This window comes from Oncorhynchus clarkii, chromosome 9, assembly GCF_045791955.1.
Source record: "Oncorhynchus clarkii lewisi isolate Uvic-CL-2024 chromosome 9, UVic_Ocla_1.0, whole genome shotgun sequence".
In the NCBI taxonomy this organism is placed as follows: domain Eukaryota; kingdom Metazoa; phylum Chordata; class Actinopteri; order Salmoniformes; family Salmonidae; genus Oncorhynchus; species Oncorhynchus clarkii.
In genome coordinates this window covers 58,921,630-58,945,875 of record NC_092155.1, presented here as the reverse complement: position 1 = coordinate 58,945,875, position 24,246 = coordinate 58,921,630, and the positions used below count along the sequence as shown (strand labels likewise).

General features: G+C 43.9%; 1 protein-coding gene across 2 annotated transcripts in view; it reads right to left on the bottom strand.

Moving 5' to 3' along the window:
• Nucleotides 1-21,296, bottom strand: part of LOC139416630 (protein phosphatase 1 regulatory subunit 12B-like) — a 39,472-nt gene extending 18,176 nt beyond the window's left edge. Inside the window, exons 1-5 of one of the 2 annotated variants that reach the window (XM_071165538.1) lie at nucleotides 21,076-21,296; nucleotides 18,031-18,121; nucleotides 17,614-17,832; nucleotides 17,326-17,422; nucleotides 16,873-16,997 (exon numbers count right to left, since the gene is read on the bottom strand). In XM_071165538.1, the coding sequence (XP_071021639.1) occupies nucleotides 16,873-16,997; nucleotides 17,326-17,422; nucleotides 17,614-17,832; nucleotides 18,031-18,121; nucleotides 21,076-21,095 (552 nt within the window). In that variant the 5' untranslated portion in view covers nucleotides 21,096-21,296. The remainder of the gene's footprint in view (nucleotides 1-16,872; nucleotides 16,998-17,325; nucleotides 17,423-17,613; nucleotides 17,833-18,030; nucleotides 18,122-21,075) is intronic. The other variant, XM_071165537.1, reaches the window with a different exon arrangement.
• Nucleotides 21,297-24,246: the final 2,950 nt, after the last annotated feature.

The window sequence follows — 24,246 nt, the reverse complement described above, 5'->3', positions numbered from 1 at the left end:
TCATGTTACGGTACTGTAGTAGTGGTGGGTGGAGGGGTCATGATACGGTACTGTCAGTACAGTGGTAGTGGGGGGTCATGATACGGTACTGTAGTAGTGGGGGGTGGAGGGGTCATGATACGGTACTGTAGTAGTGTCGGGGGGGGGGGGGGGGGGGGGGTCATGATACGGTACTGTCAGTACAGTGGTAGTGGGGGGTCATGATACGGTACTGTCAGTGCAGTGGTAGTGGGGGGTCATAATACGGTACTGTAGTAGTGGGGGGTGGAGGGGTCATGATACGGTACTGTCAGTATTGTGGTAGTGGTGGGGTCATGATACGGTACTGTAGTAGTGTCGGGGGTGGGGGGGGGGTCATGGTACGGTTCTGTCAGTACTGTGGTAGTGGGGGGTCATGGTACGGTACTGTAGTAGTGTCGGGGGGGGATCATGATACGGTACTGTCAGTACAGTGGTAGTGGGGGGTCATGATTTGGGGCGGCAGGGTAGCCTAGTGGTTAGAGCGTTGGACTAGTAACCGGAAGGTTGCAAGTTCAAACCCCCGAGCTGACAAGGTACAAATCTGTCGTTCTGCCCCTGAACAGGCAGTTAACCCACTGTTCCTAGGCCGTCATTGAAAATAAGAATTTGTTCTTAACTGACTTGCCTAGTAAAATAAAGGTAAAATAAAGGTAAAATAAAAAAAAAATTTAAAAAAATGATACGGTACTGTTAGTACAGTGGTAGTGGGGGGTCATAATACGGTACTGTAGTAGTGGGGGGTGGAGGGGTCATGATACGGTACTGTCAGTACAGTGGTAGTGGGGGGTCATAATACGGTACTGTAGTAGTGGGGGGTGGAGGGGTCATGATACGGTACTGTTAGTACAGTGGTAGTGGGGGGTCATAATACGGTACTGTAGTAGTGGGGGGTGGAGGGGTCATGATACGGTACTGTTAGTACAGTGGTAGTGGGGGGTCATAATACGGTACTGTAGTAGTGGGGGGTGGAGGGGTCATGATACGGTACTGTCAGTATTGTGGTAGTGGGGGGTCATGATACGGTACTGTTAGTACAGTGGTAGTGGGGGGTGGAGGGGTCATGATACGGTACTGTCAGTATTGTGGTAGTGGGGGGGTCATGATACGGTACTGTAGTAGTGTCGGGGGTGGGGGGGGTCATGGTACGGTACTGTAGTAGTGTCGGGGGGGGGGGTCATGATACGGTACTGTCAGTACAGTGGTAGTGGGGGGTCATGATACGGTACTGTCAGTACAGTGGTAGTGGGGGGGTCATGTTACGGTACTGTAGTAGTGTCGGGGGAGGTCATGATACAGTACTGTCAGTATTGTGGTAGTGGGGGGGTCATGATACGGTACTGTAGTAGTGTCGGGGGGGGGGGGGTCATGATACGGTACTGCCAGTATTGTGGTCGTGGGTTCGTAGCTTCAACCCCGCAGCACACACACACCAATTGATTAATGCACTGTTGAAAGTATATTTTTTTCTCTTGCTTTGTTTGCAAATTCAGTATTATGGTTCAGATTATTAATCAACCTACCAGGGTGTTTACAAACACTACAGGAACATGATCATCCACATGTATCGATCACAGTTTTACTAATACTGTAGAACTTTGTTCTAAACATATATCCATACCCATTGGATGTAGTGATCACAATATTGAGGCTATATCCAGGAAAGCCAAAGTTCCAAAAACTGGGCCTAAAATAGTGTTTAAGAGATCATACAAACATTTTTGCTCTGACTCTTATGTGGATGATATTAAAAATATTTGTTGGTGTGATGTGATTAATGAGGAGCTTCCAGATGCTGCACTTGATACATTTATGAAATTGCTTCTTTCAATTATTGATAAACATGCACCTATTAAGAAACTGACTGTTAGAACTGTTAAGGCTCCATGGAATGATGAGGGATTGAAAAACGGTATGGTTGAAAGAGATGAGGCAAAAGTAGTGGCTAATAAGTCTGGCTGCACATCTGACTGGCTTACTGACTGCCTATTGAGAAATTATGTGACTAAACTCAACAAAAAGAAGAAGAAACTGTATTATGAAGCCAAGATCAATGATATAAAGAACTATGGAAAAACACTTGGGAGTACTTCAAATTAAATTATGGGCAGAAAGACAAATTGAACGACATCTTTCATTGAATCAGATGGCTTATTCATCACCAAACCATTTGACATTGCCAATTATTTGAATGATTATTTCATTGGCAAAGTGGGTAAACTTAGGCAGGAAATGCCAACAACAAACAGTGAGCAATTGTATTCATGCATAAAAAAATGATGAAAGAAAGGCATTGCGGGGGCATCCCGGGTGGCGCAATGGTCTAGGGCACTGCATCGCAGTGCTAGCTGTGCCACCAGAGACTCTTGGTTTGCGCCCAGGCTCTGTCACAGCCGGCCGCGACCGGGAGGTCCGGCGATGCACAATTGACCTAGCGTCGTCCGGGTTAGGGAGGGTTTGGCCGGTAGGGATATCCTTGTCTCATCGCACACTAGCAACTCCTGTGGCGGGCTGGGCGCAGTGCACGCTAACCAGGTCGCCAGGTGCACGGTGTTTCCTCCAACACATTGGTGCGGCTGGCTTCCGGGTTGGATGTGCACTGTGTTAAGAAGCAGTGCAGCTTGGTTGGGTTGTGTTTTGGAGGACGCATGGCTTTCGACCTTCGTCTCTCCCGAGCCAGTACGGGACTTGTAGCGATGAGACAAGATAGTAGCTACTAACAATTGGATACCACGAAATTGGGGAGAAAAGGTGATAAAAAATAAATAAATAAAATAAATAAAGGCATTGCAAGTTAGAATTTTGTAAAGTTAGAGTTAGTTAGGAGAGGTGGAAAAATTATTGTTATCGATCAATAACGACAAACCTCCTGGGATTGACAACTTAGATGGAAAGCTACTGAGGATGGTAGCTGACTCTATAGCCACTCCTATCTGTCATATTTTTAATCTGAGTTGAGAGGAAAGTCTTTGTCCTCAGGCCTGGAGGGACGCCAAAGTAATTCCGCTACCCAAGAGTGGTAAAGCGGCCTTTACTGGTTCTAACAGCAGACCTATAAGCCTGCTGCCAGCTCTTAGCAAACTGTTGGAAAAAATTGCATTTGACCAAATACAATTCTTTCAGCATGCTTATATAGAAGGGCACTCAACATGTACTGCACTGACACAAATGACTGATGATTGGTTGAAAGAAAAGGATAATACAAAGATTGTGGGAGCTGTACTGTTAGATTTCAGTGCAGCCTTTGATATGATTGACCATAACCTGTTGTTGAAAAAACGTATGTGTTATTGAGCTATCTATCTATCTAATAGAACTAAAAGGGGTTTCTTGAAATGGAAGCTTCTCTCATGTTAAACATGTAAAGTGTAGTGTAACGCAGGGCAGCTCTCTAGGCCCTCTATTCTTTTCTATTTTTACCAATGACCTGCCAAATAAAATAAAATTTTATTAGTCACATGCGCTGAATACAACCGGTGTAGACCATACAGTGAAATGATTACTTATGAGCCCCTATCCAACAGTGCAGTTTCAAAAAATACGGATAAGAATAAGAGAAAAGTAACAAGTAATTAAAGAGCAGTATTAAAAAATAACACTATATTCAGGAGGGTGCCGGTACAGATTCAATATGCAGAGGCACTGGATAGTTGAGGCATTAAACAAATCTAATCAAATGTTATTAGTCACATGCACCGAATACAACAGGTGAGGACCATACAGTGAAATGCTTACTTACGAGCCCCTAACCAACAATGCAGATAAAAAAATATGGAAAATAATAAGAGATAAAAGTAAAAAGTCATTAAGAGCAGCAGTAAAATAACAATAGTGAGACTATATACAGGGGGGTACCAGTACAGAGTCAATGTGCAGGGGCACCAGTTAGTTGAGGTGAAATGTACATGTAGGGTAGAGTTATTAAAGTGACTATGCATAGATGATAACAACAGAGAATAGCAGATGTGTAAAAGAAGGGGAGAGGGGGGGCAATGCAAATAGTCTGGGTAGTCATTTGATTAGGTGTTCAGGAGTCTTATGGCTTGGGGGTAGAAGTTGTTTAGAAGCCTCTTGGACCTAGACTTGACGCTCCGGTACCACTTGCCGTGCGGTAGCAGAGAGAACAGTCTATGACGAGGGTGGCTGGAGTCTTTGACAATTTTTAGGGTCTTCCTCTGACACCGCCTGGTATAGAGGTCCTGGATGGCAGGAAGCTTGGCCCCAGTGATGTACTGGGTTGTTCGGACTCAACCTGCTCCACTACAGCCCCGTCAATGAGAATGGGGGCGTGCTCAGTCTTCTTTTTCCTGTAGTCCACAATCATCTCCCTTGTCTTGATCACAATGAGGGAGAGGTTGTTATCGTGGCACCACACGGCCAGGTCTCTGATCTCCTCCCTATAGGCTATCTCGTCATTGGCGGTGATCAGGCCTACCACTGTTGTGTCATCGGCAAACTTAATGATGGTTTTGGAGTCCTGCCTGGCCATGCAGTCATAAGTGAACAGGGAGTACAGGAGGGGACTGAGCACGCACCCCTGAGGGGTCCCTGTGTTGAGGATCAGCATGGTGGATGTGTTGTTACCTACCCTTACCACCTGGGGGAGGCCTGTCAGGAAGTCCAGGATCCAGTTGCAGAGGGAGGTGCTTAGTCCCAGGGTCCTTAGCTTATTGATGAGCTTTGAGGGCACTATGGTGTTGAACGCTGAGCTGTAGTCAATGAATAGCATTCTCACGTAGGTGTTCCTTTTGTCCAGGTGGGAAAGGGCAGTGTGGAGTGCAATAGAGATTGCATCATCTATGGATCTGTTGGGGCGGTATGCAAATTGGAGTTGATCTAGGGTTTCTGGGATAATGGTGTTGATGTGAGTCATGGTCGGTAGTCATTTAGGCAGGTTACAAAGCATGTGTCTCCGTGTATGCTGATGATTCAACCATATACGCATCAGCAACCACAGCAAATGAAGTCACTGAAACCCTTAACAAAGAGTTGCAGTCTGTTTTGATATGGGTAGCTAGTAATTAACTGGTCCTGAACATCTCTAAAACTAAGGGCATTGTATTTTGTACAAATAATTTCTTAAGTTCTAGACCTCATCTGAATGAGTTGGTAATGAATGGTGAATTGGTAATGAATTGGTAATGAATGGTGTGGCTGTTGAACAAGTTGAGGAGACTGAATTACATGACGTTACCTTAGATTGTAAACTGTCATGGTCAACATATAGATTCATTGGTTGTAAAGATGGGGAGAGGTCTGTCCGTAATAAAGAGATGTTCTGCTTTTTTGACACCACACTCCAAAAAGCAAGGATCTAGTTTTCTGCAGGATCTAGTTTTGTCTAATCTTGATTATTGTCCAGTCGTGTGGTCCAGCGCTGCAAGGAAAGACCTAGTTAATCTGCAGCTGGCCCAGAACATTTTGCTCTTCATTGTAATCAGAGGGCTGATATACAGTTGAAGTCGGAAGGTTACATACACTTGGGTTGGAGTCATTAAAACTCGTTTTTCAACCACTCTGCACATTTCTTGTTAACAAACTACAGTTTTGGCAAGTCGGTTAGGACATCTTCTTTGTGCATGACACAAGTAATTATTCCAACAATTGTTTACAGACAGATTATTTCACTTGTAATTTACTGTATCACAATTCCAGTGGGTCAGAAGTTAACATGCACTAAGTTGACTGTGCCTTGGAAAATTCCAGAAAATGATGTCATGGCTTTAGAAGCTTCTGATAGGCTAATTGACATCATTTGAGTCAATTGGAGGTGTACCTGTGGATGTATTTCAAGGCCTTCCTTCAAACTCAGTGCCTCTTTGCTTGAAATCAAGGGGAAATCAATGGGACCAGGCAGCCGTCATACCGCTCAAGAAGGAGACGCATTCTGTCTCCTAGAGATTAACATACTTTGGTGCGAAAAGAACTGCAAGTCAATCCCTGAACACCAGCAAAGGACCTTGTGAAGATGCTGGAGAAAACAGGTTCAAAAGTATCTATATCCACAGTAAAACGAGTCCTATATCGACATTACCTGAAAGGCTGCTCAACAAGGAAGAAGCCACTGCTCCAAAACCGCCATAAAAAAGTCAAACTACAGTTTGCAACTGCACATGGGGACAAAGATTGTACTTTTTTGAGAAATGTCCTCTGGTCTGATGAAATAAAAATAAAACTGTTTGGCCATAATGCCCATCGTTATGTTTGGAGGAAAAAGGGGGATGCTTGCAAGCCGAAGAACACCATCCCAACCGTGAAGCACGGGGGTGGCAGCATCATGTTGTGGGGGTGCGTTGCTGCAGGAGGGATTTGTGCACTTTACAAAATAGATGGCATCATGAGGCAGAAAAGTATCTGGATATATTGAAGCAACATCTCAAGACATCTGTCAGGAAGTTAAAGCTTGGTCGCAAATGTGTCTTCTAAATGGACAATGACCCCAAGCATAATTCCAAAGTTGTGGCAAAATGGCTTAAGGACAACAAAGTCAACGTATTGGAGTGGCCATCGCAAAGCCCTGACCTCAATCCTATAGAACATTTGTGGGCAGAACTGAAAAAGTGTGTGCGAGCAAGGAGGCCTACAAACCTGACTCAGTTACACCAGCTCTGTCAGGAGGAATGGGCCAAAATTCACCCAATTTATTGTGGGAAGCTTGTGGAAGGCTAACTGAAACATTGGACCCAAGTTAAACAATTTAAAGGCAATGCTACCAAATACTAATTGAGTGTATGTAAACTTCTGACCCAATGGGAAATTATTCTCTCTACTATTATTCTGACATTTCACATTCTTAAAATAAAGTGGTGATCCTAACTAACCCAAGACAGGGAATTCTTTACTAGGATTAAATGTCAGGAATTGTGAAAAATGTAGTTTACATGTATTTGGCTAAGGTGTATGTAAACATCCGACTTCAACTGTATATACTATGCATGCCAGTTTCTCTTGGCCAAGAGTTGAGGAGAGGCTGACTGCATCACTTCTTTTTATAAGAAAAATTGTGTTGAAAAACCCAAATTGTTTGCATAGTCAACTTACACAAACTCTGACACACACACTTATCCCACCAGTTATGCCACCAGGGGTCTTTTCACAGTCTCCAAATCCAGAACAAATTACAGTATTATATAGCGCCCTTATTGCACTTCCTTCCATATAACATCCCTCATATTGCTCAAATAAACAGCATAAAGCAACACCTCACGGCAGAACGCCTCTCCCCTATTTGACCTAGATTGTTTGTGTGTATGCATTGATATGTAGGCTTTGTGTGTCTTTAAAAAAAAGTATGTAGTTCTGTCCTTGAGCTGTTCTCGTCTATTGAGGTTCTATATTATGTCATTCTGTATTATATTTCATGTTTTGCATGGACCCCAGGAAGAGTAACTGCTGCTTTTGCAACAACTAATGGGGATCCTAATAAAATACCAAATACGGTACTGTGGTAGTGGGGGGGGGATCATGATATGGTACTGTCAGTACTGTGGTAGTGGGGGGTCATGATACGGTACTGTCAGTACTGTGGTAGTGGGTGGTCATGATACGGTACTGTCAGTACTGAGGTAGTGGGTGGTCATGATACAGTACTGTCAGTACTGAGGTAGTGGGTGGTCATGATACGGTACTGTCAGTACTGTGGTAGTGGGGGGTCATGATACGGTACTGTCAGTACTGTGGTAGTGGGTGGTCATGATACGGTACCGTCAGTACTGAGGTAGTGGGTGGTCATGATACAGTACTGTCAGTACTGAGGTAGTGGGTGGTCATGATACGGTACTGTCAGTACTGTGGTAGTGGGGGGTCATGATACGGTACTGTCAGTACTGAGGTAGTGGGTGGTCATGATACGGTACTGTCAGTACTGAGGTAGTGGGGGGTCATGATACGGTACTGTCAGTACTGTGGTAGTGGGTGGTCATGATACGGTACTGTCAGTACTGAGGTAGTGGATGGTCATGATACGGTACTGTCAGTACTGAGGTAGTGGATGGTCATGATACGGTACTGTCAGTACTGAGGTAGTGGATGGTCATGATACGGTACTGTCAGTACTGAGGTAGTGGGTGGTCATGATACGGTACTGTCAGTACTGAGGTAGTGGATGGTCATGATACGGTACTGTCAGTACTGAGCTAGTGGATGGTCATGATACGGTCCTGTCAGTACTGAGGTAGTGGGTGGTCATGATACAGTACTGTCAGTACTGTGGTAGTGGGGGGTCATGATACGGTACTGTCAGTACTGAGGTAGTGGGTGGTCATGATACGGTACTGTCAGTACTGAGGTAGTGGATGGTCATGATACGGTACTGTCAGTACTGAGGTAGTGGATGGTCATGATACGGTCCTGTCAGTACTGAGGTAGTGGGTGGTCATGATACAGTACTGTCAGTACTGAGGTAGTGGGTGGTCATGATACAGTACTGTCAGTACTGAGGTAGTGGATGGTCATGATACGGTCCTGTCAGTACTGAGGTAGTGGGTGGTCATGATACAGTACTGTCAGTACTGAGGTAGTGGGTGGTCATGATACAGTACTGTCAGTACTGCGGTGGGGGGTGGGGGGTCATGATCGTTTAGCACTTGATTCTGTGCCTCTCTAATATAGAATCCCATTACTTCCATTTGAAAACCCATTTCTTCTTGTTTTTTAAATTATTTAAACGAGCATATATTGCTACTAAAGGAAAGGCAACACCATGAAATAATGGAGTAATAAATAACACATCAGTAAATGTAAATCATATCAATAAATAAAACATGAGAATAAGACATTCTGAAAAACAACAACAGGAAATGGCAGATGGAATGTTACAATCCTAAAGTATTTTCCAGAATAAGTGGCCATGTGCACAGCACTACACAGCAGATACTCCCTCCTTCCCTCTCTCTCTTTCAAGGGTTGTGAAACACTCAAGTGGTTGGAACAATGACCCGTCCAATCATGTGTTAAGGAGCCTTCAGAGCACACATCTAAATACATACAGTACCACTCAAAAGTTTGGACACACCTACTCATTCAAGTTTTTATTTTTTATTTTTTACTATTTTCTACATTGTAGTATAATAGTGAAGACATCAAAACTATGAAATAACACATATGGAATCATGTAGTAACCAAAAAAGTGTTAAACGAATCAAAATATATTTTATATTTTAGCTTCTTCAAGGTAACCACCCTTTGCCTTGCCTTTGCCTTGCTTTACATCGTGCCTAAGAACAGCCCTTAGCCATGGTATATTGGCCATATACCACACCCTCTCATGCCTTATTGCTTAATTAACACCCATGTACTGTAAGGTGTTTAGTTTAGGTTGAATGAAAATGGATATTGGATTAGCACACTACAGATGTCACAATTCCAATAGGAGCTGGGAGTAAACCGGCCAAAACTTAATCAGCATTTAAGAGCCTTTGATAGCTACAAGTCGCTTTAGAGTCACACACCCACACACAGTTAATTAGGGATTATCAGTGATACTCTGAGACAGATGCAAAATCTTAGGAATTCATACGAACATAAAGCGCTTGTTTCTAAGTTTAAAGCGGAAAAACCATGACTACTCTGAGGTTCCGACAGTGAGAAAAAAGTTGGGGTCTTACTCTGAAGTTCTTGGCGGTAGGAGAGGGTGAAGAGGGTGGTGAGTCGGACAGAGACTTCCTAGTCCTGGACAGCTCCTTGGTGCGGGGGTACATAGATGACATCTCCACACTCTACCCAGGACACAGAGGCAGGTCTGGTCAAGCCTCTACAGTAACATCCACAGACAGAGGCTTCCAATCCAGAACAGACAACAGCTGCACAGATCCACAGATCTCCCCTTAGGCTACAACCGTGCAGACACCTATGGCTGTTGTTGCTGCTGCGCTCCCCTGACTGGGGATCCTGACCAACAGGTGTGTGTGAGGAGCCCGCTCCACAGTCCCGAGGGCTGGAGAGAGAGACCGCTGCTAACTTTAGAAATATTGCTGCTGATATGACCTACCTTCCCTTCTTCCTCCACAAAGTAAAGACAGCAAAGTGATCATTGGACAAGAATGAAAACAACCAAAATAGCTATTTCTCCTCTTGGCTAGTACAACTCCTACAAAGACATGCACCTCTGTTTTTCTTAAAAAGTAGACAAATCAACTTAGTTGAGGATTGTTAGACCACAGCTTCATTACTCCGAGACCCTTTCGTACATCAAAGTCGACACAACACACTAAGTCCACACATCCAAAGATAAACCCAACCACAGTGAAAGGTTTGTTCCAGATGATCTCTTATCCCATGTTTCTCTAAATATCCACTCTCTCTCCTTTTACCTCCCCCTCTTTCTCTCCTCCCCAACTCTCCTCTCTCCTGTCCCAACTCCCTCTCTCACCCTCCTCCCCTCTCTCTCTCGCCTTTCCCTGCTCACTCTAGCTCTGGCAGAACTCTCTGGCAGGCTGCCAGAGGCTCTGCTGTGTACAAGCTCTGGGCTAAAGCTGTCCATTGATGTGGATGAGGATAAGTAGAGGGGGAAGTAGACAGACAGAAGTAGGGGGCTGATACTGAGGTTCCAGAGGTTCAGCTTTAACACTTGGGGGGAGTCAAGATCAACAGTGACCCGTCAAGTAACCCTGTCCTCCCATGATGCTCTGGGAAGAAGTAATGTTAGTATGAGTGTTGACATTTGGATGTCGAGCCACTATGTCCGAGCCCTTTCTCCTTTTCACAATCTGTTTCATAGTACTTGCCATGCTGCACTGTAAAGTGAGCTAAGCTCACATGCTAATTTTAAGGCAACACTCCACTCCATAGTGGTTTTTATTTCTTCCTGCAATATCGGTTACCTCACACACACAGAGGCCTGTCAACAATGACTCAATCTGTGGCAACTGCATTGGATTCTAGAGCACTGAAGTATTAAGTTGCTGCTACGTTTCTCTTTCTATCATCCCCCATCCTCACATCCCTCTTTCCCTTCCTCTCAGATTCTGCTCACACAGGCCAGAGGCTCACTGCTACCTTCTTTTTAAAGAGGTTTGCAGTGCTGTGGCTCTTCCTGAACTCTTTTATCCTCTTCGCTCATCTACTGAACGAGACAGAGAGAGAGACAGAGAAAGAGAGAGAGAGAGAGACACAGAAAGAGAGAGAGAGAGAGAGAGAGAGAGAGAGAGAGAGAGAGAGAGAGAGAGAGAGAGAGAGAGAGAGGGACAGAGAGAGAGAGAGTGCATGAGAGAGAATGAATGCTGGCCTGGCGGTCTTGTGTTGAGCCCTGGCCTGGCACGCTCCCATCCCCTTGCTTTGAGTCATACTGAGGACAGAGGTCTGTCTCTCCTGTTTCTCTCCTTTTTAACGAGTGGACACAGTGACCATTGCACATGGCAAATACAACCATTCAACTGCAGAAAAGAAATGAGACACAATAAGAAACAAATAAATATTCAAACTGAGATTATTATTTTCTTTATGTACATAGATTTTTCACATTAGATCTCTCTGTGATTTTAAACATTGGTGGGCAGGCAGAATACTTATTTTTCCTGGAGTTTTAACTTGTCATGTCATATCAAGTATACATTACGTGTGCTTTATGGCCCATAGTTTAAGATAAGCACCACTGAAGTTTCACGTAATATAAATCCTGATATATGAGATTCCAATCTGTTCATATGGATTGTTCCAATACATATTCAACCAGCTTCACAGACCATCTGTGCGAGTCTGCTGGACAGTCTGAGTTCCTACTAGCTCATCAGGTAGTCAAATGGCTTCCCTGTGGCAGTGAACTGCACTGGCCCTGGCTGTGGAGAAATGCCTGCTGAGACCTATATAAAGAGTTGATTTCAGCTGAAGTTCCACACACTGGATCTGGGGCTTAGGTTGAGTAGACTGGCTCTCTCCTTTATGACTTTCAATATGGAACATTCTCATACATCACTTGGCTAGGGTCCCCTCCTCTCCTCTCTCTCCACTTCCAACTCAAAATAACTCTGGTCCTTAAACACTTACTTTGGAGTAAAGTCATTTGTGTTTTGTCATATGTTACTCTGACAGGTGTAAAAGAAAGAGTTTTCAAGAAGTGGATAGTGGCTGCTCCACTAGTATAGGTGTTCCTGGCAGAGACAGGTCCCTGGTGTGTGGTCATTCTGCAAGTCACATAGAGGCCAAAACCCAAATAGTCACAGAGAGACAAAAACTCATATAAATGCACAGAGACACATATAATAAAACACACAGATACCTGCAGACAGACATACACTCTCTCCATCTGTTTTCCTGCCTTCACCGGTCTAGTGATCTTTAGCATCTTTATGGGGGTTGAGCTGTGCCTTGGCCTAAGTCACAGCTGAGAGATTATGAGTTCTGAGAGAGGTCACAGATACTCTGGGGTTCTAATGCTACCCTCAACCCTCCTAAGCCAACCCGCTAACTACAGCAGCAGAACTGCTGAATCTCTGTAGCACACACAGCTAAGCTCCATGCCGTGATGGGCTATCCAGAACTATCTCTCCTTACATTGAGAGTCTATCAAACAGTCCTGTGTTTAGCTCTCAGAGCTGTCATGAATTCTGAATAAGTGAATAATCAGGTCTGTGACGATAGAGGGAGAACAGAAGGCTCTCCCTGATAACTTAATCTAAACATCAGAAGCAGGAGAAAGTAGTAATTATGCCTGGCAGCAAAGTCTCTCACTCTATTTATCTCTCTTTCTCTCCCTCGTTCTTTCTCTCAGCCTCCCCGTTAATAATCCCCTTACAGAGCAGTGAAAGCCGTGAGGTCTTCAGCTGAGATCTACTGCACCTGTCTCTGGGCTCTGTTCTTGAAAAGCAGAGAGAGAGAGGAGAGAGTCTGCTCAGATCATTATAGAGGCAGGCAGAGGTCATCGTTGGTAATGGGGCCTGCGGGCACCCTTCCATCCTTTCCAGATGAAACCATGCTTACTGGATGGGGAAGGGGGGGGAATTATCACAGTCAAATTTAGGTCCTTGGTTAACGCTGAGGAACGCTCATGTTACTGACCGTCCATGTCTGGGATTCCACCTTAGGACAGCAGGACGGTGATAGAGACGGTGAGCTCAAAAAGCTATCACTATCCCTTTCACACTATAGTATACAGTATACCATCCTCATGTTAATCTACATTCTTCTCTGCGACTCCTCTCCAGGCCCAGGCATCCACCAAATTGCCTCAGCCCACTCCCATTAATAAAATGGCAGCAGTTTTACAAGCGCCTAACCAATTGTGCTATTATGTGTTTTTTTCCCCCACATTATTTGTAACTTATTTTGTACATAATGTTTCTGCCACCGTATCTTACGGCAAAAAAAAGCTTCTGGATATCAGGACAGCGATTAATCACCTCAGATGGAACAAAGATTTTTTTCTTCAAAAAGCAGGACGCACAGGATATTCTGTGAACACCTGACAAGACCAACATCCCCGTAATTGGCAAGAGAAAGAGACGCAGGTACAGAGGACACAGAGCGGGGTGCCTCATAAGGATCCGCAGAATGTGAGTGGGAAAGCTGCCGTTACCGTCAATATTACTCGCCAACGTACAATCATTGGACAATAAATTAGATGAGGTACGATCACGAATATCCTACCAACCGGACATCAAAAACTGTAACATCTTATGTTTCACGGAATCGTGGCTGAATGATGACATGGATATTCAGCTAGCAGGATATACGCTGCACCGGCTAGATAGAACAGCACACTCCGGAAAGACGAGGGGGGGCGGTCTGTGCATATTTGTAAACAACAGCTGGTGCACAAAATCTAAGGAAGTCTCTAGATTTTGCTCGCCTGAAGTAGAGTATCTTATGATAAACTATAGACCACACTATTTCCCAAGAGAGTTTTCATCTTTACTTTTCGTGGCTGTTTATTTACCACCACAGACGGATGCTGGCACTAAGACTGCACTCAGCCAGCTATATAAGGAAATAAGCAAACAGGAAACCGAGCACCCAGAGGCAGTGCTCCTAGTGGTCGGAGACTTTAGTGCAAACTTAAATCAGTTTTAACTCATCTCTATCAACATGTTATATTCGCAACCAGAGGGAAAACTAATTCTAGATCACCTGTACTCCAGACACAGAGATGCATACAAATCTCTCCCTCGCCCTCCATTTGGTAAATCTGACCACAATTCTGTTCTCCTGATTCCTGCTTACAAGCAAAAATTAAAGCAGGAAGCACCAGTGACTCGGTCTATAAAAAAGTGGTCAGATGAAGCAGATGCTAAACTACAGGACTGTTTTGCTATCACAGACTGGAACATGTTTCGTGATTCTTCCGATTGCATTGAGGACTACACCACATCAGTCACTGGCTTTGTCAATAAGTGCATCGAGGACGTCGTCCCCACAGTGACTGTACATACATACCCCAACCAGAAACCATGGATTGCAGGCAAGATTCACACTGAGCTAAAGGGTAGAGCTGCCGCTTTCAAGGTGCGTGACTCTAACCGTATAAGCGTATAAGAAATCCTGCTATGCGTTGCGACGAACTATCAAACAGGCAAAGCGCCAATACAGGGCTAAGATGTAATCCTACTACACCGGCTCTGACGCTCATCTTATGTGGCAGAGCTTGCAAACTATTACAGAAAACAAAGGGAAGCACAGCTGCCAGCTGCCCAGTGACACGAGCCTACCAGATGAGCTAAATCACTTCTATGCTCGCTTCGAGGCAAGCAATACTGAGGCATGCATGAGAGCATCAGCTGATCCAGATGACTGTGTGATCACTCCCTCCATAGCCGACGTGAGTAAGACCTTTAAACAGGTCAACATTCACAAGGCTGCGGGGCCAGATGGATTACCAGGACGTGTGCTCCGAGCATTTCACTGTAAGGTCTACTACACCTGTTGTATCAGCGCACGTGACAAATAAACTTTGATTTGATTTGTGCTCACCAACTGGCAGGTGTTTTCACTGACATTTTCAACATGTCCCTGATTGAGTCTGTAATACCAACATGTTTCAAGAAGACCACCATAGTCCCTGTGCCCAAGAACACTAAGGCAACCTGCCTAAATGACTACAGACCCGTAGCACTCACGTCCGTAGCCATGAAGTGCTTTGAAAGGCTGGTAATGGCTCACATACCGCCCAAATAGATCCACAGATGGTGCAATCTCTATTGCACTCCACACTGCCCTTTTACACCTGGACAAAAGAAACACCTACGTGAGAATGCTATTCATTGACTACAGCTCAGCGTTCAACACCATAGTAACCTCAAAGCTCATCACTAAGCTATGGATCCTGGACTTCCTGACGGGCCGCCCCAAGGTGATGAGGGTAGGTAGCAACACATCTGCCATGCTGATCCTCAAAACTGTAACTCCCCAGGGGTGCGTGCTCAGTCCCCTCCTGTACTCCCTGTTTACCCACGACTGCGTGTCCAGGCACGACTCCAAAACCATCATTAAGTTTGCAGATGACACAACAGTGGTAGGCCTGACCTCTGACAACGACAAGACAGCCTATAGAGAGGAGGTCAGAGACATGGCCTGGTGGTGCCAGAATAACAACCTCTCCCTCAACGTAACCAAGACTAAGGAGATGATTGTGGACTACATCTCCATTTCACTGTAAGCACATTCAAGTTGGAATTCCTAATGGTGAAACTGCCACGACCGTTTGCAATATTACAACAACAAAGAAGTTACTGCAAACAACTAACACTGTTATTTCCTCTCTGACATAATTGCACGCACGATAGAAGAGCACTATATGTACTGCAATTTGTTTACCATGCTCCTCAGTTCAGCAATAAAAACAATAACAATGGCGGCCAGTGGCGCTGTTTCCCCCCTACTGAGGATTCCATCTTTAAGGGAAATTAACAGAATTAGTAACTGTGAGCTTTTTGCTGAAACATATTGTTTTAAAAGGGATTTCCAGCCTCATAGGGTCATTCTGCCCTGAGAGGAATGTACACCTTTGGCTGCATGGAGACAGTCTGTGCAGATACCTAACCTACAGGTGGAAGGAACACACCATCATAGACAGAGAGAGACAGAGAGAGAGAGACAGAGAGAGAGAGAGAGAGAGAGAGAGAGAGAGAGAGAGAGAGAGAGAGAGAGAGAGAGTTGAATTGACTACAGTATAATTATGGCTGTAGAATTCAACGCTGAGAAGCAGAAGAGGAGCTCCCTGTTTTGCCCAATATGGTATGGAATGTCAAGATACCTCGAGCATGTTCGATGTGGTAGGAGAGGGAGAGAGAAGGGAAGAGAAGGAGAGGGGGTATGTGGGTACTGCAGCCTGCCCTGGACTCTCTCCCACTGTGATAGCAAAACAGCCCTATCACAAACACTCCCAAAGCAAACTACACTAACATTGCAGTACATCTGTAATCATTGCATCACAGATCCTCTTTAATGGTCTCTGTGTACAAGGCTATTGTTATTATGTGAATCAAAGAAATGCAGCTTTGAACACACACAACTAATCACACACACACACACACACAATCACACGCACGCAAACACACACACACACTTAATTGCAATACAATATGATATTTCAAAAATCATAGGAATCCCCCGCTATGACAATAGAATCAGTGAGGAGTGTAATTTAATATAATAATAAAATTGCCCATTGTAAAAGTATGTAATGTTCATCAACAAATGCCCCATCATCTGGGAGGAAAATGGTACTGTACTGAAATCATAGTGTTTTTTAGCACCACCTACTGGTAGCTGAAAATGTCACAGACATTTCTCGAAGTAGTTTGCTCACTATTTGGATTTAGTTTTTATTCACCTTTAATTCTGAAAAGTGTAAAATCTATAAGATCCTATCTTTGACACTGTTTGTAAATGTGCTGCTTTTAGTAGACTCCATACACCACATACCTCCAAATTCTGGTAGGCTTCATCTGACTCTTGGTCACAGAATCGAACTTGTTTCTCTCTTGTGGAGAGGACATGTTTGGAGGGATCCTCAATTGGGTTCTGGTTTTCATCTCTCCATTCAACAACTACAGTATTCACATGATAAGAAACAATCACTAAACAGTTACTGAACCTTACCATGACAAGTTATTTATCCTGTAGAGATCTTGCATTAAAAAAAATAAAAAATAAAAAACAACAACTGATCCACTGACTGTATAAAGTCTTACATAAACTGGGTGTCAGGTATAACTTGTTCTTCCTATGGTACAGTATGTCACATGACAAGGATATTTGGGAAGAGTAACATTTCTGTAACAAAGCAACTTCCTGAACATGGTTGAGCAGAAAAATGGAAACACATCTGTATTCAGTCATAACTGTGTGACTGTGTACAATGGTTGGGTTTCTGACCTCTGGAGGATGTGCGGTTGGCCAGGCTGGTATAGTGCCCACTGGCAGAGGAATATTCTGCCTCCATGGTCCCCAGCCTTGATCTATGATTTCCGAGCTTGAAATTAGAAAAAAACTGCACTTCAATGCTTGGCTCATCTGAACCTCAAACTACGCAGCTACTGTAGTACAAGATGATCTCTCACAAAATTACATTATCATAGATTTCCTACTGTAACAATAACTAATGACAACAATACGATCCCGAGGGGAAAGGATAACACAAAATTCTAATTTTTTTATCCCCACCTCATCTATCTCCCTGCTCCATGTGGGACTGTGATCCTCTGTCTCCATAGACTGAGCCAGTTTGGTCCTGGTCTCTCCTCTGTCCTCTGCAGCCCATTTCCCCCGCAGACAGGACCTGTCAGTCAGTCTGCTATGTCCATCTGCTGTCTGTCTGTCTCTGTCCAGGGGAGACAGGCTGTTGGTCCTCTGAGCTTCCTTCAGTTCAGCCAGGGTCACACCCTGAGGAAGACACAGACAGTACATCTAAAAGATCAACAAGATACTACAGATAAATAGTCCAACAAAATCACATTGATACCAAAGAATATCTTGGGGCCAGTTTTCCTATCTTGGGGCCTAGTCTTGGATTTGTAATGAAGAATTTCCATTTAACATGCATTTTCAGTCCTGGCCTGTGGAGTGCGTTTTGTTTAGTACCTGTGTGGATCTGCGGGTTTGCCTGGCTTGGCGGGATCTGGCCTTCCTCTGAGACTCTGCCTCCTCATCTCTCACTGGGGTTAGATAGGACCTGCACAGGTTGGAAACAAGGCAGCAGCACTTTGCAGGACATACAGTGCATTCAGGAAGTATTCAAACCCCTTGACCTTTTACAAATTTTGTTACATTAGACTTATTCTAAAATTGATTAAATTATTTATTTTCCTCATCAATATTCACACAATAACGCATAACGACAAAGCGAAAACAGGTTTATATTTTTTTTTGCACATTTATAAAAAAAACAGTACATACCTTATTTACATAGGTATACAGACCCTTTTTCTACAACTTGATTGGAGTCCACTTGTGGTAAATTCAATTGATTGCACATGATTTGGAAAGGCACACACCTGTCTATATAAGGTCCCACAGTTGACCGTGCATGTCAGAGCAAAAACCAAGTCATGAGGCTGAAGGAATTGTCTGTAGAGCTCAGAGTCAGGATTGTGTTAAAGTGCAGATCTAGGGAACGGTACCAAGAAATGCAGCATTGAAGGTCCCCAAGAACACAGTGGCCTCCATCATTCTTAAATGGAAGAAGTTAGGAACCACTAAGACTCTTCCTACAGCTGGCCACCTGGCCAAACTGAGCAATCGGGGGAGAAGGGCCTTGGTCAGGGAGGTGACCAAGAACCTGATGGTCACTCTGACAGAGCTCAAGAGTTCCTCTGTGGAGATGGGACAACCTTCCAGAAGGACAACCATCTCTGCAGCACTCCACCAATCAGGCCTTTATGGTAGAGTGGCCAGACGGAAGCCACTCCTTAGTAAAAGGCACATGACAGCCCGCTTGGAGTTTGCCAAAAGGCACCTAAAGGACTCAGACCATGAGAAACAAGATTATCTGGTCTGATGAAACCAAGAGTTACATCTGGAGGAAACCTGGCACCATCCCTATGGTGAAGCATGCTGTGGGAACGTTTTTCAGTGACAGGGACTGGGAGACTAGTCAGGACTGAGGGAAAGATGAACGGAGCAAAGAACATAGAGATCCTTGATGAAAACCTGTTCCAAAGCCCTCAGGAATTCTGATTGGGGACGAAGGGTCACCTTCCAACGGGACAACGACCCTAAGCACACAGCCAAGACAACTTAGGAGTGGCTTCGGAACAGGTCTCTGAATATCCTTGAGTGGCCCAGCCAAAGCCCAGACTTGAACCCAATCGAACATCTCTGCAGAGACCTGAAAATAGCTGTGCAGCGACGCTCCCCATCCAACCTGACATGGCTTGAGAGGATCTGCAGGGAAGTTTGTAGCGTCATACCCAAGAAGACTCAATGCTGTAAATCGCTGCCAAAGGTGCTTCAACAAAGTACTGAGTAAAGGGTCTGAATACTTATGTAAATGTAATATTTCAGTTAATTTTATGTTTTTTTAAAATAAATTAGCAAACATTTCTAAAAAACATTTTATGCTTTGTTATTATGGGGTAATGTGTGTAGATTGATCATTTAAAAAAATCAATTTTAGAATAAGGCTGTAACGTAACAAAATGTGGAAAAAGTCAAGGGTCTGAATACTTTCCAAATGCATTGTAGCTGTCATGCCCTATAAATAGCTTCAATGAACTCTGGCCATGCTCTGGTCACACACTTGTCACCTTGTACTGGAGCACAGCACGAGGTGACGACATATCAGGGTGAGGTGACATTATGCTCAAATGATCAACAAAACCTTTCAAGATAAGAGGGTGGCAGTGCAATCAAGTGATCGTTTTGAAAGGTACTGCACCAAAACAAATATTCACAGGAGGTTACATATAATAACTATGTGTTCATGCAATGACTTGGGTGAAGCTGCTTTTACTACATACTATTTCTCACAAGTAAATGTATGCAGAATGTGTTCAGTTGTGCATACAGTGCCTGATGTAATCACAAAACAACTATGGATTGTACAAAGCACACAATAAGTTCACAGTAAATAACCTATCTCAATCAATACTACAATGCTCTTAGTAAGTTATGTGGTATTCCTTTCATGATCATGTTTAATGCCTCTAGCGTGGACTGTAGCCAATCAATGACCTCTAAGAGACACCCATGTTAGCAGCCATTGGGCTCCATAGAGAGGGGAAGAGTCGAGTAAGCAGCATTCAATCTAATGGCTCGTTGTTCCCACTAGTACCGGCTGCCGGCTGCACTCCCTCCCTCTTTCTGTACTGAGTGCCGATCAATCAACTACCACCCTCCATCGTGAGAGAAAGCTTAAGTCGACCGACGGTCAGGACGTCAGCCTACTACATTATTTAACACTGACTACAGGGCTGTAGATGGCTATATTACTATCAACTGTGATGTAGACAGGTAGCCCACCAGTTAAGCACACTGGGCCAGTAACCGAAAAGTCACTGGTTTGAATCCCCGATAAAAATCTGTGGATGTGCAAGGCATTTAACACTAATTGCTCCCGTGAGTCGCTTTCAATAAGAATGTCTGCTATAATTGTTATGTAAACTGTGATTCTACAGCAACATTACAAATCATATTTCTACACAGTGGAATGACTTGAGGCAAACATGATACAGGAGACTTCCTACAGTACATTTGCTTACGTTGCAGGATATAAAAAACACTTGTTTTAAGCATGTTCAATTTGATTTAAGCATGTCCAATTTCATTTAAGCATCTCCAATTTCCATACCAAATGCATTATATAGGATACATTTGTTGGGGTTGTAATTTAAACATAGTGATGGGAGGTATTTGAGTGCCAATGCATTTATACTACTATACACACACCCACACTCCTATAAATTCAGCTAACACAACCCAGGAGCACCAAATGCCCACACAGTACAATTCAAATACCAGGGAAGGGTATACCTTCCACTTGCAGGAAATCCCAAGCAACACCAGTGAGAGGCCACACCACGTTCACTCTCAGATCAAAGTAAAATACATATATTCTCACATTCTGCACAGGGAAGTCATGCAGATAAGGGGATAGGATAGGGTTCAGGGTAGGAATTAGTTCCATACCTGGGCAGGCAGGCTTGCATGGTCCCAGGCTGCTGAAGGTCAGAGACCGGTGGAGAGAGACTGCAGTGGGAGAGGCCGGATACGATCCTGAGAGAGGGAGTGATTGGAAGAGAGAGAGGGAGCGATAATGGAGGACGGGGAGGGACAGAAGAGTGGGACAGGGCGGAAGGGAGAGAGAGAAAGAGAGAGAGACTGTATCCTCCCCATCAGCTGGGCAAGGCGAGGCACAGTGTGTTCAATACAGACTCATAGGCGGGCTGCGGGGCACTCTGAGCCTATTGCTTCTCCAAGAGCCTGATGCAAGCAATGCAGTTTATACGCCACACAGAACACAACAAGCATGTTCAATGGGATCGACATTAGCAAGTGCTGCGCAGATTTGCCAAACTTGATCACATTATGAGGGTAGAAGATGATTTGTAGATCAGTGATTCTGTGCTGGTCTTCAGGCCGATCTTCTCTAACATGCTGAAAATGTTCACATACAGCAGTATTACATACACACAATGGTTACAGTCTTTACAAATGTAGAAATAATTCTATAACATGATACTAATCCATTGTGAATTATCACGTTAACTTCCAGGGGCCTTACCCTTTAACGTGTAACAATGGAATAAAACATCATGGATGGGTGTGAACAAGTTAGACATTATTTCTTATTGAATGATTTTCAAGTATGCAGTAGCTCATCAACTTAGCGTAATAGATCAAATAATAGCAAACCATAGTATTTGGCAGTACCAAACCAGCAAATGCAGAAACAGGCGTTTGCAACTATACACACACGTCTTATCTGTGTTTTTCAGGATTTCATCATGAGTCATTCCTTACATTAGTCCAAGGGCCACAGAACAAAAAAGGCCTTCGAAAAGGTGAGGTAATTTTATTAAGCTGAAGAATTTCTGATCTACAACTTGTAAAAGTTGACATGAATTAAATATTATAAATAAAAGGTACGATTTTGAAATCAAAACACATTTTGGGTCATTTCCATGTTACATCTTGGTTACAATTGTTACACACTTGTTTTTAACCTAACCGGCACCAGATGGCACTATTATTCCTTTGACATTTTTTCTCATATTGTGCGTCCAACTTTAACCCAGCTGCCTATACACTCCCCGGTACATTAAAAATCCTTCATTCAGGAAGCAGCATTAGCCACTCTAGCATGGTGGTGGAAAATTTGGTTTTATTAAGACAGTACACATATTTTCCATGTGGGCCATTAAATCCCATTAAAGATGAAATGACGCCTTTGCAGCCTGAACGAAGGATGTATCATGTATGACCCGGTCACCGGGGGTCACAAGTGTATAGCCTGCTGGGCACATTAAAGTCGGATGCAGATGACAAACGATGTAAAAGGACTAATAGTCCCATCTTTTGTGAGCTTAGTTAGCTAGCAAACGTTGTACTGTCTTTAGTTTGGCTAGCAGGCAAGAGCAATGATGGCCCTTGTAGGCTAAATACAGCTGCCAAAACGTCTTATATTAAATGAGAAAACCATTGTTCATGGTTAAAACATATTTCCTCATTTCAAGGTTCATCTGGATCAGTGATGATGCTTTAGCTGATGCAAGGAAAGTGAACGCACAACATTATATGTGCCAGTGTGCAACAAAATTAACCAAGGTGAAACATAGCAACGTCGGAACGTTTACAAATTACCCAAGATGCATGATTTCTTTGATTAATGAAAAAACATTTGCAAGTTTTGAATCACACAGTATTCATGTTTATAGAATTATCTTCATAGTGTTGCTGAGATTTAGCAGGTCTATTTTCAGATTATGGAACTATACAATATTGGTGTGTGGCCCTTGGACTACATGGCATGCACTGACATGTGGAAAACATATTACAGACACTCACTTTTCCACAATATACAGTGGGGAGAACAAGTATTTGATAAACTGCATAATCGGCAGTGTTTCCTACTTACAAAGCATGTAGAGGTCTGTAATTTTTTATCATATGTACACTTCAATTGTGAGAGACAGAATCTAAAACAAAAATCCAGAAAATCACATTCTATGATTTAAGTAATTCATTTGCATTTCATTGCATGACATAAGTATTTGATACATCAGAAAAGCAGAACTTAATATTTGGTACAGAAACCTTAGTTTGCAATTACAGAGATCATACATTTCCTGTAGTTCTTGACCAGGTTTGCACATACAGACCTTCTCCAGATCCTTCAGGTTTCGGGGCTATCGCTGGGCAATACGGACTTTCAGCTCCCTCCAAAGATTTTCTATTGGGTTCAGGTCTGGAGACTGGCTAGGTCACTCCAGGACCTTGAGATGCTTCTTACGGAGCCACTCCTTAGTTGCCCTGGCTGTGTGTTTCGGCTGGAAGACCCAGCCACGACCCATCTCCAATGCTCTTTCTGTGGAAAGGAGGTTGCTGGCCAACATGGCCCCATCCATCCTCCCCTCAATACGGTGCAGTCGTCCTGTCCCCTTTGCAGAAAATCATCCCAAAGAATGATGTTTCCAACTCCATGCTTCATGGTTGGGACAGTGTTCTTGGGGTTGTACTCATCCTTCTTCTTCCTCCAAACACGGCAAGTGGAGTTTAGACCAAAAAGCTCTATTTTTGTCTCATCAGACCACATGACCTTCTCCCATTCCTCCCCTGGATCATCCAGATGGTCATTGGCAAACTTCAGACGGGCCTGGACATGCGCTGGCAGGGGGACCTTGCGTGCGCTGCAGGATTTTAATCCATGACGGCGTAGTGTGTTACTAATGGTTTTCTTTGAGACTGTGGTCCCAGCTCTCTTCAGGTCATTGACCAGGTCCTGACGTGTAGTTCTGGGCTGATCCCTCACCTTCCTCATGATCATTGATGCCCCACGAGGTGAGATCTTGCATGGAGCCCCAGACTGAGGGTGATTGACCGTCATCTTGAACTTCTTCCATTTTCTAATAATCGCGCCAACAGTTGTTGCCTTCTCACCAAGCTGCTTGCCTATTGTCCTGTAGCCCATCCCAGCCTCGTGCAGGTCTACAATTTAATCCCTGATGTCCTTACACAGCTCTCTGGTCTTGGCCATTGTGGAGAGGTTGGAGTCTGTTTGATTGTGTGTGTGGACAGGTGTCTTTTATACAGGTAACGAGTGGAGAACAAGAGGGCTTCTTAAAGAAAAACTAAAAGGTC